General features: G+C 43.4%; 1 protein-coding gene across 3 annotated transcripts in view; it reads left to right on the top strand.

Annotated features, from left to right (window-relative positions):
* Positions 1-11,317, top strand: part of asip2b (agouti signaling protein, nonagouti homolog (mouse) 2b) — a 52,042-nt gene extending 40,725 nt beyond the window's left edge. For all 3 annotated transcript variants that reach the window (XM_079647250.1, XM_079647248.1, XM_079647249.1), the window contains 2 exons: positions 9,598-9,671; positions 10,206-11,317. In XM_079647250.1, the coding sequence (XP_079503376.1) occupies positions 9,598-9,671; positions 10,206-10,361 (230 nt within the window). In that variant the 3' untranslated portion in view covers positions 10,362-11,317. The remainder of the gene's footprint in view (positions 1-9,597; positions 9,672-10,205) is intronic.
* Positions 11,318-12,940: the final 1,623 nt, after the last annotated feature.

The raw sequence follows: 12,940 nt of genomic DNA, 5'->3' as shown, positions 1-12,940 counted from the left end.
AGAAAAAGGTGGTTGGTGAATCAATGTCTCTCATGGAAGTAAAACGGGCTCTGATCAGAGCTCCCTTGGCTTTCTCCTGAAGAAAACAGTTAAGCTGTTGTTGTTTTAGGAGGGACTGTTCTATATTTCGAGCAGACACACTCTCTAACTCTCTGATCTCTCTCTCTAACTCTCTGATCTCTCTCTCTAACTCTCTGATCTCTCTCTCTAACTCTCTGATCTCTCTCTCTAACTGCTCTATAGCTCTCCTAGTGTTTGCAGTGGAGTAGGCTATATACTGTTGACAGAACACTCTAATCTGAGCCTTTCCTACCTCCCACCACTGACTCAGGGAGGGAAAAGACTCTTTCTTTGATTTCCAGTTGATGCAAAACAAATTAAAATTCCCACAGAAAATCAAATCTTGTAAAATTTTAACATTAAACTGCCAGAACGATCTAGGTTTCTCTGTGTTGGATAAAACCAAATCCAAAAAAACTAGCTGATGATCTGTAAAACCAACAGGTTGGATGTGACAGTTCACTGCACGAGTAATAAAAGAAGAAGACATGTAAAATCTGTCTAGCCTGGCTGCACTGACGCCCCCATCTAGCATTCTCATCCAGGTGTATTGTTTAACGGAGGGATGCTTCATCCTCCACACATCCACTAAGTCAGCCTCTCTTATCACCTGTGACAGTAAAAGGGACGATTGAGGATGAGGCTCCCGTCCTATTCTGTCTAAAGTGACATTAGTGCAAACGTTCCAGTCCCCCCCCAGTATAACACACTCCCCCTGTACACGAGTGTCTAGCTTGTCTTTTAAAGGCCATGTAATGCATCTAACACAGGTGTTTTTTAACATGTAGTTTAGATATCACCAGAATAAAAATAAATACAAATGTTTAAAGTTTCGTCATAATTAAATGACATATACGTTAAAAACCGATGTTGGTTCCGAAGTTTGCCGAGTACGCCCCCGATCACTCCCGAACGAGCGGTGACGTCACACGTGGCAAACATTGCCATTTGATCAAATCAGTCCAAATGGCAAGCAACGCGATAACTTAAGACAGCGACAGCGACAGCGATCATTCAAGCTCAGATTCAGTGGGTTATCTGGATTCAGTTACAGAAGTAGAGAGTGAACCAGCTAGCCTTTCACTTCAAGGCATTTTGCCTTATAAGTACGAGCCTCCTGCCCAGCAATCGAACAACGAGGCAGAAACTTGTGAAAGAGAAGCGGATTCCGCAGCCGGCGAGACTCGAGTCGGCAATACTGAATGGTAAATTCTGTTTTATTTAGTTTGACCTGCACTAAATGTCGATCTTAATTTGTCATCTGTTCCTCACACGTCCGGCAGATATTGTTTTGTTTTTTAATGTTATGTACAATATTCAGGTGTACATGTCAATGCTGTGAAAGCATGCCCACTGCAGATGAATGTGTATGCTGCAGAGAGATCTGGCAGGTGATGGAACAAATAGACAGTTTGCAACCTACTGACCAGATAGCAGAGTCCTGCATCGGGTCGGGTATCCGCGGGTACCCGACGGGTGACCCGCAAAAAAGGTGATTTGCGGGTGGTATTTTTTCAAACGCTTTTTTCCGGGTTCGCTTCTGGGTAAAACAAAGATGATGCGGGTCCGGTTGCGGGTGTTGCATAATAAATATATTTAAACAATAATAATTTAGTTTAATGTTTAAATCCTCAGACCTCTCCTCCGCGGTACCGAGCATAATCATAACCTCTGCAGTGCATCTATCTGCTGCTGAGCGCACCACATTCTGAATGGCTGAGGTGAAGCTCTCTATAGCGGAGAATACAGCATTTTCAATAACTCTTCCTCAAGAGCAAAATCCAACGTCTGGGAGGCTTTTGGTGTCATCCTAGATGGAGAAAATAAACAACATCCCAGGCTTTTTGAGCCAAATATGCAACTGCGTGTGTTAATAATTGCACGTTGTCACTGCTTATATATATGCGGGTTCGGGTCGGGTTGCGGATCATGTGCCGGCGGGTCGGGTCGGGTTGCGGGACTAATTGGCAATATGTGCAGGTAGCGGGGCGGGTTCGGTACTGCACGTCACGGGTGCGGGGCGGGAGCGGGTCTTGAAAATCAGACCCGTGCAGGACTCTGCCAGATAGAAGACACCGACGAGAAACCAAGGTGCATTATTAGCCACCCAGGCTTTAGAGAAGGCTGTCTCAGTGTTTGGACACTGAAAATAGCGTATCTTCAATACAAACAACAACACAGAGCAGTTGATGGCCCACTACACCAGTAAGTAAATATTGATTGACCCAACTGCCTATTGCAGCTTTGCTTTCATATAATACTTTTAGTCGCTACAGATATGGTACACTTTTAAAGATACCATTAAACTCTTTCAAGCAGTCAAAAACAGCTTGGCTTTTATTTTTTCTGTGTATGCAAGTTCAATGTATGCTTGAGAAAAGAAACAACTACACATGTGAGGAAATATATAAGAGGTCTATGATTCTGTCAAGCAGTCATGTATAACCTCATATTTATTTTGTACAAGTAAAATACAAATATCATGTTATAAGCCAATTTGTAACAATTGCTACATAATAGTAGGCTACTACATAACATTTTATTTTTCTCCAAATATATTTATAATCTGTATACTTTTTTTTCATTAGGAAGTATCGATATACAGCTTATCGACAGTTTGTACGTTGGTGCTGGGGTGTAGGCCTACTCGGCCCAAAAATCAGAGTCCCGCTGCATGTGCTGTAACCGAGATACGGAAGACTTACCCTGAGCCGGGAGGCCGCTATCAGGGATTTCAATGGCCAAATCTGTAATTTGACATAAGTCATGCAGCTGAACTGGTTAAAATGGTTTCGCATGATGTAAATAATTTACAAAGTACATCATTTACAATATTATTTTTCCAAAGAAACATGTAAATATAACAACATTTTCCAAATCACAAATTTGTAAGATTGTATTAATTTACTGTTTGATAAATAAAAAAGGGTTCTTTTGTTAATTTTTCACTTGTAACATTTTATCTTTATTGCAGTGTACATTAGTCTATTTTGGTATATGTGCGAGCCCACAAATAATTAAAAGTGGTAAAAATAATAAAGATATTCAGACGTAATTCATTTTTGGCCTTACTTATTTCACTTCAACTTTTATATATTTCAGTCACTAGGCAAGTTCACTGTACTCTGGTGACATTTAGCTCAAGCTGGCATAACACCTGTAACTTAATTCTGACCCGAGTTTTGTGCACAATCTTCCAGCACCCATGATCAATGTTTATAGCAATCAGGAAACATTCACAGCTCACAACTACACATCGCTTCCCCATCATGAATTGTTAGATAAAAAAAGGTTTAGCGAGGTCCGGTTACACATATGTTGAGCGAAAATAGCGGAAGGATACAAAACAAACAATCCAGACGAGGCTGGTGTTTGCCACGTGTGACGTCACACAGCTGGGTTAATGGCTGGCAAGCTTTTCGCTACCGGAGCGGAATAACACGGGAAAGTGGCACACATTTCATGTTATTTGGGGGGTATTTATGGAAAGAATCATTGATGTTGATATGTCAAATGAAACAGTGGAAAGTGATGAAGCGATTTATTAACACAGAATAACTTTTATTTTGGACATTACATGGACTTTAATAACTGAAACACAGATACACGTGCAGGGCCCTGATTGGGTGCATACACATTAATAAAGGTGAAACTGAACTCTAACAGTTCCACTTTCACCACCAAGGCTCTACCTGCCACTATCTCAGTGCTGGATAAAATCTTTACATTTAGAGAGGGGGAGAATAAAACAGCTACTCCAGCACTAAGGATTGAGCCATGACTGAGTACATACTGACCCCCCCACCACATCCCCCAGTCCGTCTCATTCAGGCTATCACTGTGCGTTTCCTGCAGAAATATCAAATCTCATTTTTTCTGATTAAAGACTTCTAACACTAAAGCTCTTTTCTGTGCACTTCTACCCCCGTTCATGTTCAAGGAAGCAACCCTTAAAGCCTGCATTAGAGGAAGGAGACAGAGAGAAAGAACAGACAGGTACACACAGCAGAGAGGAGACACCCAGTGTTGCATGATCATGTTGAAATTATTTAGACCTTTTCAGTTTCTTCCCTCTTTTGCTTCCTGGCGTATCTTTTTTCACAGCAGTTACATGCCTCCTGAGACGATAACGTTTCTTTTCATCCAGCAGGTCTAACCCTACAACTTTCTGAAGAGTTCTCACTGTATGAAGAAACTTGTCAATGTCAGGGAAAAAATCTCTCACTTCCACTGACTTGCCAAAAGACTCGTCTAAAAAGACATTAATCTCTTCCAAAGAATATATCTCTGCGTTCTGAGAGAGACTATCTGCAACTGAACCACAGTCAGAATCCCCCTCACCGTCTGTGTCCATCTCTGTCACCTCATTATTGTCTGCAGCCTGTTGAAGCTCATTTTTCCACCCAGAGCCAGACGGCAGCTCCTTCTGTGTGCCAACAGCCTCTACCTGTCCCACAGCACCAGTCCTCACCTGTCCTGCTACATCATCTCTCACCCGTTTACCTGTTTCCACATTTTTTCCTCTCACACTCTCTACAGTCCCTGTTTCATCTCTCACGATATTCATCCCTACTTCCTCCGCAGCCACCGGGGCCCCGGCGGGTGCAGCAGCAGCCCCCGCGACACCGGGTCCCGCTGCCGCGGACCAGGCCGCCCCAGTGGCCCCGGCCGCCCCCGGCTCGGTGGCCCCGGCCGCCCCCGGCTCGGCCGCCCCAGCGGCCCCCGGCTCGGCTGCCCCAGCGGCTCCCGGCCCAGCGGCCCCGGCCGCCCCCGGCTCGGCTGCCCCGGCGGCCCCCGGCTCGGCGGCCCCGGGCCCAGCCGCACCCGGCGGAGCGGCGTGCCGTCTCTGTGGACATGCAACACGTTTGTGACCCGACTCCCCGCACTCAAAACACTTTACGCTCCCTGAGCTCGCATAAACCATATAAAAACCCTCTTCGTGCCTCACCCGGAAGGACACATCTAGTGTCTGAGTGGGACAATTCAGAAACATGAAAACCTGTCTCCGCAGAGAATGGACATGTTTTAACTTTTCATCCTTACACCCCAGAGCAACAGTGCGGAGACTACTGGCAAACTTACCAAAACGCTTCAGCTCCCGTTCCAGCGCCTCATTCGGGATGAACGGAGGAACGCCAGACACAGTGATCCGCGTGGACGGTGTCGCCAGCGGTGAAACTTGAATGTATTCCTCGTTTAGCATTAATCCGCTCTCGATAAGTTCCGTCACATATTTCTGGTCTTTCAAAAAGACCACGACCGCTTTGTTCATGCGGGAAGCATAGGAGATATTTACATGACCGACCTGATCCCCCACAGCCAGCAGCACCTGCTCCACTGTGCTTGCGGCCTGAGCCACCAGCCGCACTCCGTGTCTCAGAGACACCGGCGGCGCCCCGGAGGACGCCATCCCCGCCACGAGGCACGGAAAAACACTAAATTAACAAATTAACCGTACTTGCAAAGGGTACAAAAATCCCAACGAAAGATCATACAGTTAAAGAAACGATTGAAACAGAAACAAAAGAGTTAAAGTTGAAATTCCCTCTTCCCTCTTCAAACACACATCCACCACCGAAGAAGAAGAAGAAGAAGAATTGGGAGGGATGAAACCCTCTTTAATGGTCACAGATGCAGAGCACACAGCACACACAGTGAAATGTGTTCTCTGCTTTTAACCCATCCTAGTACCAGGAGTCTAGTACTAGGAGCAGTGGGCAGCCATTGTACAGCGCCCGGGGAGCAATGGGAGTGAGGGGGGAAGGGGGATGTCCGGTGCCTTGCTCAAGGGCACCACGGCAGGGCAGGAGGTGAACTGGGACCTCTCCAAGTCGAAGTCCACACTCCAAATGTAGGTCTGGTCGGGGACTTGAACCGGCGACCCTACGGCTCACAGTCCAAGCCCATACTGACTGTCATTGATTTAGTCCCTAATTTTGCTCTCAAAGTGCACCAGATTGATGCATTTAACTTCAACATTTAAAAAAAAATCTTCCTGCGGGAGCTTGCCCCCGGACCCTCCTAGAGGAGGTGAGGTCCACCACCTGCCCACACCCCCTGTTAAATTGTCTCACCCACATTGAGGATGCTTCCTACGCCCATGTTTTATTCCATGTGTCAAGTCAGGCAAATTGGGTCCAAATGTTATTGCATCAATGATCTGTTAACATTAAAATCACTAAATATATGCTTTAACTATTTTGCTCTAGGCAACTCAAGGGCTCAGGTAATGTGATTACTATATGAATAATTATCGAAAATAACATTAAATGCATAGGGTTTTTTGTTAAGTAACATACTTTCGTCGCCGGCCGGCCGATACATGCCGCGCATTAAGTGGCCTTGTCTGTCAATTAATCCCCAGGCCACTTTTTCCCCCCAGTCCGTCCCTGGTACCCGCGACTGTTACAATGAAGGCTCGATAATCAGCTCACGGCATATAGGTATGTAAGCAGGGGTAAAGTGCTATTTTTGTAAGTCGGTGGTGGACCTAACCTCCTCTCCCAGGAGATTTCCCCCGGGAGATTTCTTTTGAAAATATTGAAGTTAAAAGCATCAATCTGGTGCACTTTGAGAGCAAAATTAAGAGATCTATGGATACATCTCTCAACACCCATATGAAACAGAACTGTTAACCGATTTTCTATTTCTTTATTGATATTTTACAAATCACACAACTTTTAACCTTTATTCTTGTTTTACTGTGTCATATAGTATTTCATACCTGTTTTTCATTTATTCTCTTGTTTTTTTATAACTATAATGATCATATAAACGTGTGCCTCGGAAATAATTGTTTAGATTAATCGTGAGCAAACCGTTTGAGCCCAACTGAGATAACTTAGACTAAAGTTAACTATCTAAACACTGAGAGAATTCTTTACTTCACCTGAGCTGACGTTATCTCAGCCTCTCAGTCTGACAGGAGAGAGTTTTCCCTCCACCTTGTTGTTGTCTCTCTACGTGTAGGCCTACTGTAGCATATTATTTTCGAATCAATCATTTTTCAAATTATTTAAAAAGACATACATTTCTTGGGGGTGCTTAGGGGTTGCTATGGCTATACTAGGGAGAGCTTCAGCACCCCGTAGCGCCCCCTGGCGCCGCCTATGGTTGGCGAGGGCCTCAGCATCAGCAGGAGAACAGGCATCAACACAACTGGGCTGGAGGTATTCTCTGCAAAATAACGGGTGGATTTTAAACATCTGGCCAAAGACTAGCCAAAGGTGATGAGATGGACTAGAGGGGAAGGTGCAGCGATTAATCTTGGGGGTCTGGGCCAAGAAGGAGGGTTTCTGATTTGTTGCATAGCAAAGGTTATAAATGATACACTGTAGTACAATGAATAGAAGGTGCCAAGGTGTCTGCAGTTGAACGTTGATGAAGGTTTTTTGGTCATGTTTCAAAGACCGTCAAGCAGAGAGGAGGTCTTTAACCATATAAATTGGATTCCATTTCATCACTGACATCGATCAAACTGTTTCTATTAGCTGCTTTGGCTTCAAAGCAAATATTCAAAAAATGATGCCCATGTGTGCAGCTGATCGGCCATGATCAATGAATTTACTGTGGTGTGGAAAACCTACCCTACTTATTGTATTCAACATACGGTTCTTTGTGCTTTATGGAACTGTTAGCTGCCAAAAAAAAAACTACTATGATCAATTTCCAATGTTTGGAGCTGAAGTTCAAGTTATAAATGCATGATAGAAATCCTCCTATACTTGATCAAACAAAAAAACAACAAATAGGGTTAACCAAAGATTCAAAGGCCATGAATGACCTTTCATTTATCATATTATTTGCAATTATCAGATGCCTACTAATCTGATGTGTCTACCTCTTTAAGACATATTTTCCTCACCTATTACATGTATTTTACAACAAAACCAAGGTTCACCATTGCATTCATAAATCATAAAACGTAGCACCACAAAGACCTTATTAGCACGATAGCTTACATTTGCTAATTATTGCTAAAGTACAGTTAATGGGAGTGTTATGTAGGTATTTAGTCATAAACCAAAATATTTGAAAAATTATAATTTTGAGAAGATGATGGCGCTAAACAAAAAATGCACAATCACCAAGTTGATTACAAGTCGTGTTTTTGGCAACATGAATATTTCAATAAGTAGTTACCAAATATTTGACTCATAAGCCCAAATGTAAACCTGCTGGTGGCACCAGAATAGAGGTTGTCAGGCAAACCAAGGCAAGTTTATTTATATAGCACCTTTCAACACAAGGCAATTCAATGAGGTCACCACAGTCATTAGTATTTATCTCCTGGGAACCATTGATGTCTCTACCCAATTTCATGGAAATCCATCAACTTGTTGTTGAGATGTTTAAGTACTTGCAGTAGTGAGTTATACAGAGTGACATGGATCTGTACCGTAAAGATCAAGCCAACAAAATAAGCAAAAACAGCAGAACCTTCAACTAGTAAGGAGCTGTTTTAACATTTTGCAAGGATATGTAATTTCTCCAAGATTTTATTTCCTTTAATGCGAGCCAAATCGTTTCCATCTAACTCTTCCCTCTGTTATGAAAAAAGAGAGGAGAGTGAGACGCAGACTTCAAGGTGACATGAAGCACATCCTTCTGTCGACAGGATGATAGATGATGCCTAGAAAGGCATGAAAATGCTTCCCTCGTAAAATGTAATAAGTATTACAACCCTCTCCAGGTCATGCATCAGGATGGCCATAAAGCAAAGAAAGAGTCCAATAACGACTTGCAGTTGTTCTAACTCAGGGAAAGCCTTACAAAGATCAACTCAGCCTGCACATGGAAGGACGCCCAAAAGGTCAATTCAATGAGGCTCCTTGACTTGTTTGGAGGAAAATGTGCATTTACTTTAGCTACAAATTCAACATACTAAATAAAATCCAGTTTTCTTTGTGGGTGGCGAGCCCATATTGTGGCCTCACCAACAACGCCCAATGGTTCCAGAACCGATTCCAAGAGTGGGTTTACTGTACGGTTGATCTCTGCGTTTGTGGTCCAGTCCTACGCTTTCTTAAACCGCTGGTGTCTTGGTAGAGGCTACTGCCTGTAAAATAAGGGACTCTCTGTACCCGACAATTCAGCTCCCACAAACTCATTCACCATAATAAGATGCCGATTGAAATTGGACAGCAAAGAGCTCTGACCTCAGACAGAAGCTTTTGGTGCACCTTCACTATGAAAGTCGCATGTTGAAGTGGTGTAGACGTCTGATCAGCGTGACTCCTGGACACCTACCTGAAAAAGGTATTCCTGACAGGTCCGACTGGAAGGTAACCCCAGGACAACCAGAAAACCCATCTGGATATCCTTATAGAAGAATTCCACTTCAAAGTGAGGAGAATGAACACAAGGCCTATTGTTTCCTGGCCTGAATGTATGTAGTTCTCAAGAGAGTGTGTTTTTTGTTTTTCTCGGGAACAGAATCCAACTCCGAACAAAAAATACAGAGATCATTACATTAGTGAATGTTTACCAAGAGTTTTTTACCGTCAGTATTAACTGTTCTATTTTTTCCATTTTTAGTTTTGGGCCAAGCTAGGACCAGACGGCTGTTCGCGAGGCGAAAGCTTTCTCCGCTGCCAGAAAGTCGAACTCCTGTAAGCTTTCTTCGTTACTCTTAAACAGCCTTACTTTTCAATGAATCAGTTCAGTCAGACAACTCACGTGTTCTGAATATGTTTATTATAAGCAGCATATAGTTTGAGTTTGGCGTCTAGGCTCGGGCCTCATCACTCCACAGATTTACAAAGAACATTGAGTGATGATGAGATAACTATCCCCGAGCCTACATGTGGAAGCTGGGGTGGTGGTGGGGCAGGCGAGCAGCAGCAAAATGAAACACAGCAGCAGGAACATGAACGCAGCAGCATAGCGAGGCAGAGGCAGGAAGACCTGGCAGCTTAAATAGAGCGGCATGTTTAGGACAATGTGTATGGTTGGTTGTATGAGGGACGAGGTGTGTCACGTGTTAATGTATCATTGGTGATCGAGTTGACTGCTTGAACTAGCTTGCAGGCTTCGCCCCATTTGTGAATGCTTAAAATGACAAGTGTTTGGAGTAATCTTGAGGACTGTATGCTATTTAAGTTATGTATTTGTTCACATGTTGAACCCATTTTTCTATGTTTCAGAAGCAGAAGTCAAACGCCATGAGCCCTGCACGTCGATGCGGCCGGCTGATGGAGAACTGCTCGGCCTACGTCCCGTGCTGCGACCCCTGCGCCTCCTGCCGCTGCCGACTCTTCAACACCATCTGTCACTGCTGGAGGACCAATCCGCTGTGCTAAATGAAGACGTAGATAAAAAAAAGTACAGGACCAGCACCTGGACATAGACAGGTATATACATACATTTTGTTTCCATTGTACAGAGCACTAGAGTGATGGAAGTTGATATGGGAATGAAGCCTGTGTCTTTCTGTCTTCAGTCTTCTGAGATATTGATACAAAATTACTCACATAAATGTTTACAGCATATCCAAATACCTAATGTGTGTGTAACAACCGATGACCGACATATGCTATTTTATGTATGTAGACAAACACTATGTATGTATTGTGCCTTGGGTATTACCCACATTATTGCTGCTTTACCACTTCTGCTCCCCTGACGTTTCTAATATGTGGGAACCAATAAGAACAGGCTCACATTAGAACATACATCACTCTTTTTTTTTTCAAACTCAATGCCCTAAAGATAAGACATGGGGAAAAAAGCAAAATCAGTCATAACAAAAGTAGATGTTTCTGTTCCTATGTAAATAAGCCTTGGAGATCAGATACACTGTATTAGGGTCCCAAAATGTGGACTTATTCATTTATGTGGATTTATGAGTTTTAACTATTTTTTGCTATTGAATAAATATATCACAAGCCAAAATTATCTTTGTGTTTTTGTTTCTTTCCTTGTTGTTTTTTCCCCATGGAAATATATCCTAAAATGCATACATGGATACAATAGAATGCAAGTCACTTGCATGAGATCTATGGGAGACCATGTTTGGTTTGGGCAATATGGGGGACATTATCAACAAAAAGGCCAAAAATTGTAAATTTAGCAAATGTTGCTGGCAGCTGCTTTGAATATTTTTCCAGGGGGGTGATTTGGCAAGCTGAACATTAATGAACGTGAACAATATGTTTAGGGAGCCAAGTGTATGGGCTCAGAACAGTCTCATAATACACACACGCAGAAGTATTCACGCTTGTATTTCATGATCCGCAAAAGGATTCACACTTGTATTTCCGGATCCACACTTGTGTTTGTCAATACACACACAAATGTGTTCCGTTTCATATACATGTAAATAAAATCAAAATACAGAAAAAAGTTTTACATGTGTATTTTTGATCATCACATATTTGTTTTCCGTTTAAAACCGCTGCACCTACAAACGCGAATACAGTTGCTTTATTTATGTCTGTATGAAGTTGTTGTGAGTGTGGAGCAGTGGCGAGCCGTCAGGGCCCTCTAGGCCCTCTGTAAGGGCCTAAGATATTCAACAAAAAATTTAAAAAAAATTATAATTTAAATTTTATTATATTTTTCATTAGTTTTACCGAAAAAACTTGATTTAATTGTATTTAAAATAACATTTCCAAATAAATAAATCCTTCAAATCTGCCTGTTCAGTTTCTGTTTGAATGTGAAGGGTTACATGAAAGAAGCTCGTCTGGCCCTCTCTCACAGAGTATAGTAATTCAACGAGAGAGTAATGTCAAGTGACAGTACAATTGACCAATCATATCTTCCCTCTAAATGGGAGGGCTTTATTATCGCGGACTTTATGACAAGTTCCGCCCGCTGTGCTGCCAAGTTTATGCATGTGATATATCAACGGGTCAAGCTAGGCGGAAGTAGCTAATTAGCATACGTTCATTCACGATGGCTCACGTTAGCGATAGTGATGACATCGTTGCGAGACTACTAACCGAGTTTTTTTCAAGAATGAGTTACACTGATAAATTGGAGTTAATTACCAAAGGGCGACCAACACCACAGCTTAATTTAGTTTTTAAAAAAAAACGGTTCGAGAGGCATTTTAATATCGGCAATTACGCCAGATACAACTGGATGACCGTATCAACCAGGGAACAAAAGCTGTACTGCTGGGATTGCTTGCTTTTTGGCGCGGACAGTGGGTCGTGGGCCAAAGATGGATATTCTGATTTAGGAAGTTTATCCAAATCAGCACATCGCCATCAGAATGCTTCAGGTCACCTCAGAGCTACTATTCGGCTTAAAACATTTGGGGACACCAGGATAGAGCTCCAGCTGCAACAACGCCAGGGTGTTATCATTCATAATGAAAAGGTGAAGTGTCAATGTTGTCCTACTTGGGTTGCCGTCCGGAGTTGTCCAATATGGCGGACCATCTCGCACATGCGCACTAAAGATCGGGCAGAGCTGCAGATCGGGTAGTGACTGTCACTATCCAATCTGCAGCTCTGCCCGATCTGCAGTGCAGATTAATACCTGAGGACTTCTCTGTCCTCGCGTCACCTCCTCGTGTCTCTCGCTCGCATCTTACGGAGGCGGAGCTAAGATGCAAGGAAGGGACACGAGTGAGGGAAAGGAGGAGTCGAGGAGGGGTATTGGGATGAGGCTACTGTGTCAAGTGTCCTACTTGGGTTGCCGTCCGGAGTTGTCCAATATGGCGGACCATCTCGCACATGCGCAGTACAGATCGGGAAGGGTGACGGATCGGGTAGTGACAGTGACATCGGTACCATATGTGTTCGGGGTGTCACTACCCGATCCGTCCCCCTGCCCGATCGGTACTGCGCATGTGCGAGATGGTCCGCCATATTGGACAACTCCGGACGGCAACCCAAGATGGACACTTGACAGCTATCATACCAGGGCT

This window comes from Notothenia rossii (genome assembly GCF_949606895.1).
Source record: "Notothenia rossii genome assembly, chromosome: 9".
Lineage (NCBI taxonomy): Eukaryota > Metazoa > Chordata > Actinopteri > Perciformes > Nototheniidae > Notothenia > Notothenia rossii.
This window is presented reverse-complemented; position numbering and strand designations above follow the sequence as displayed.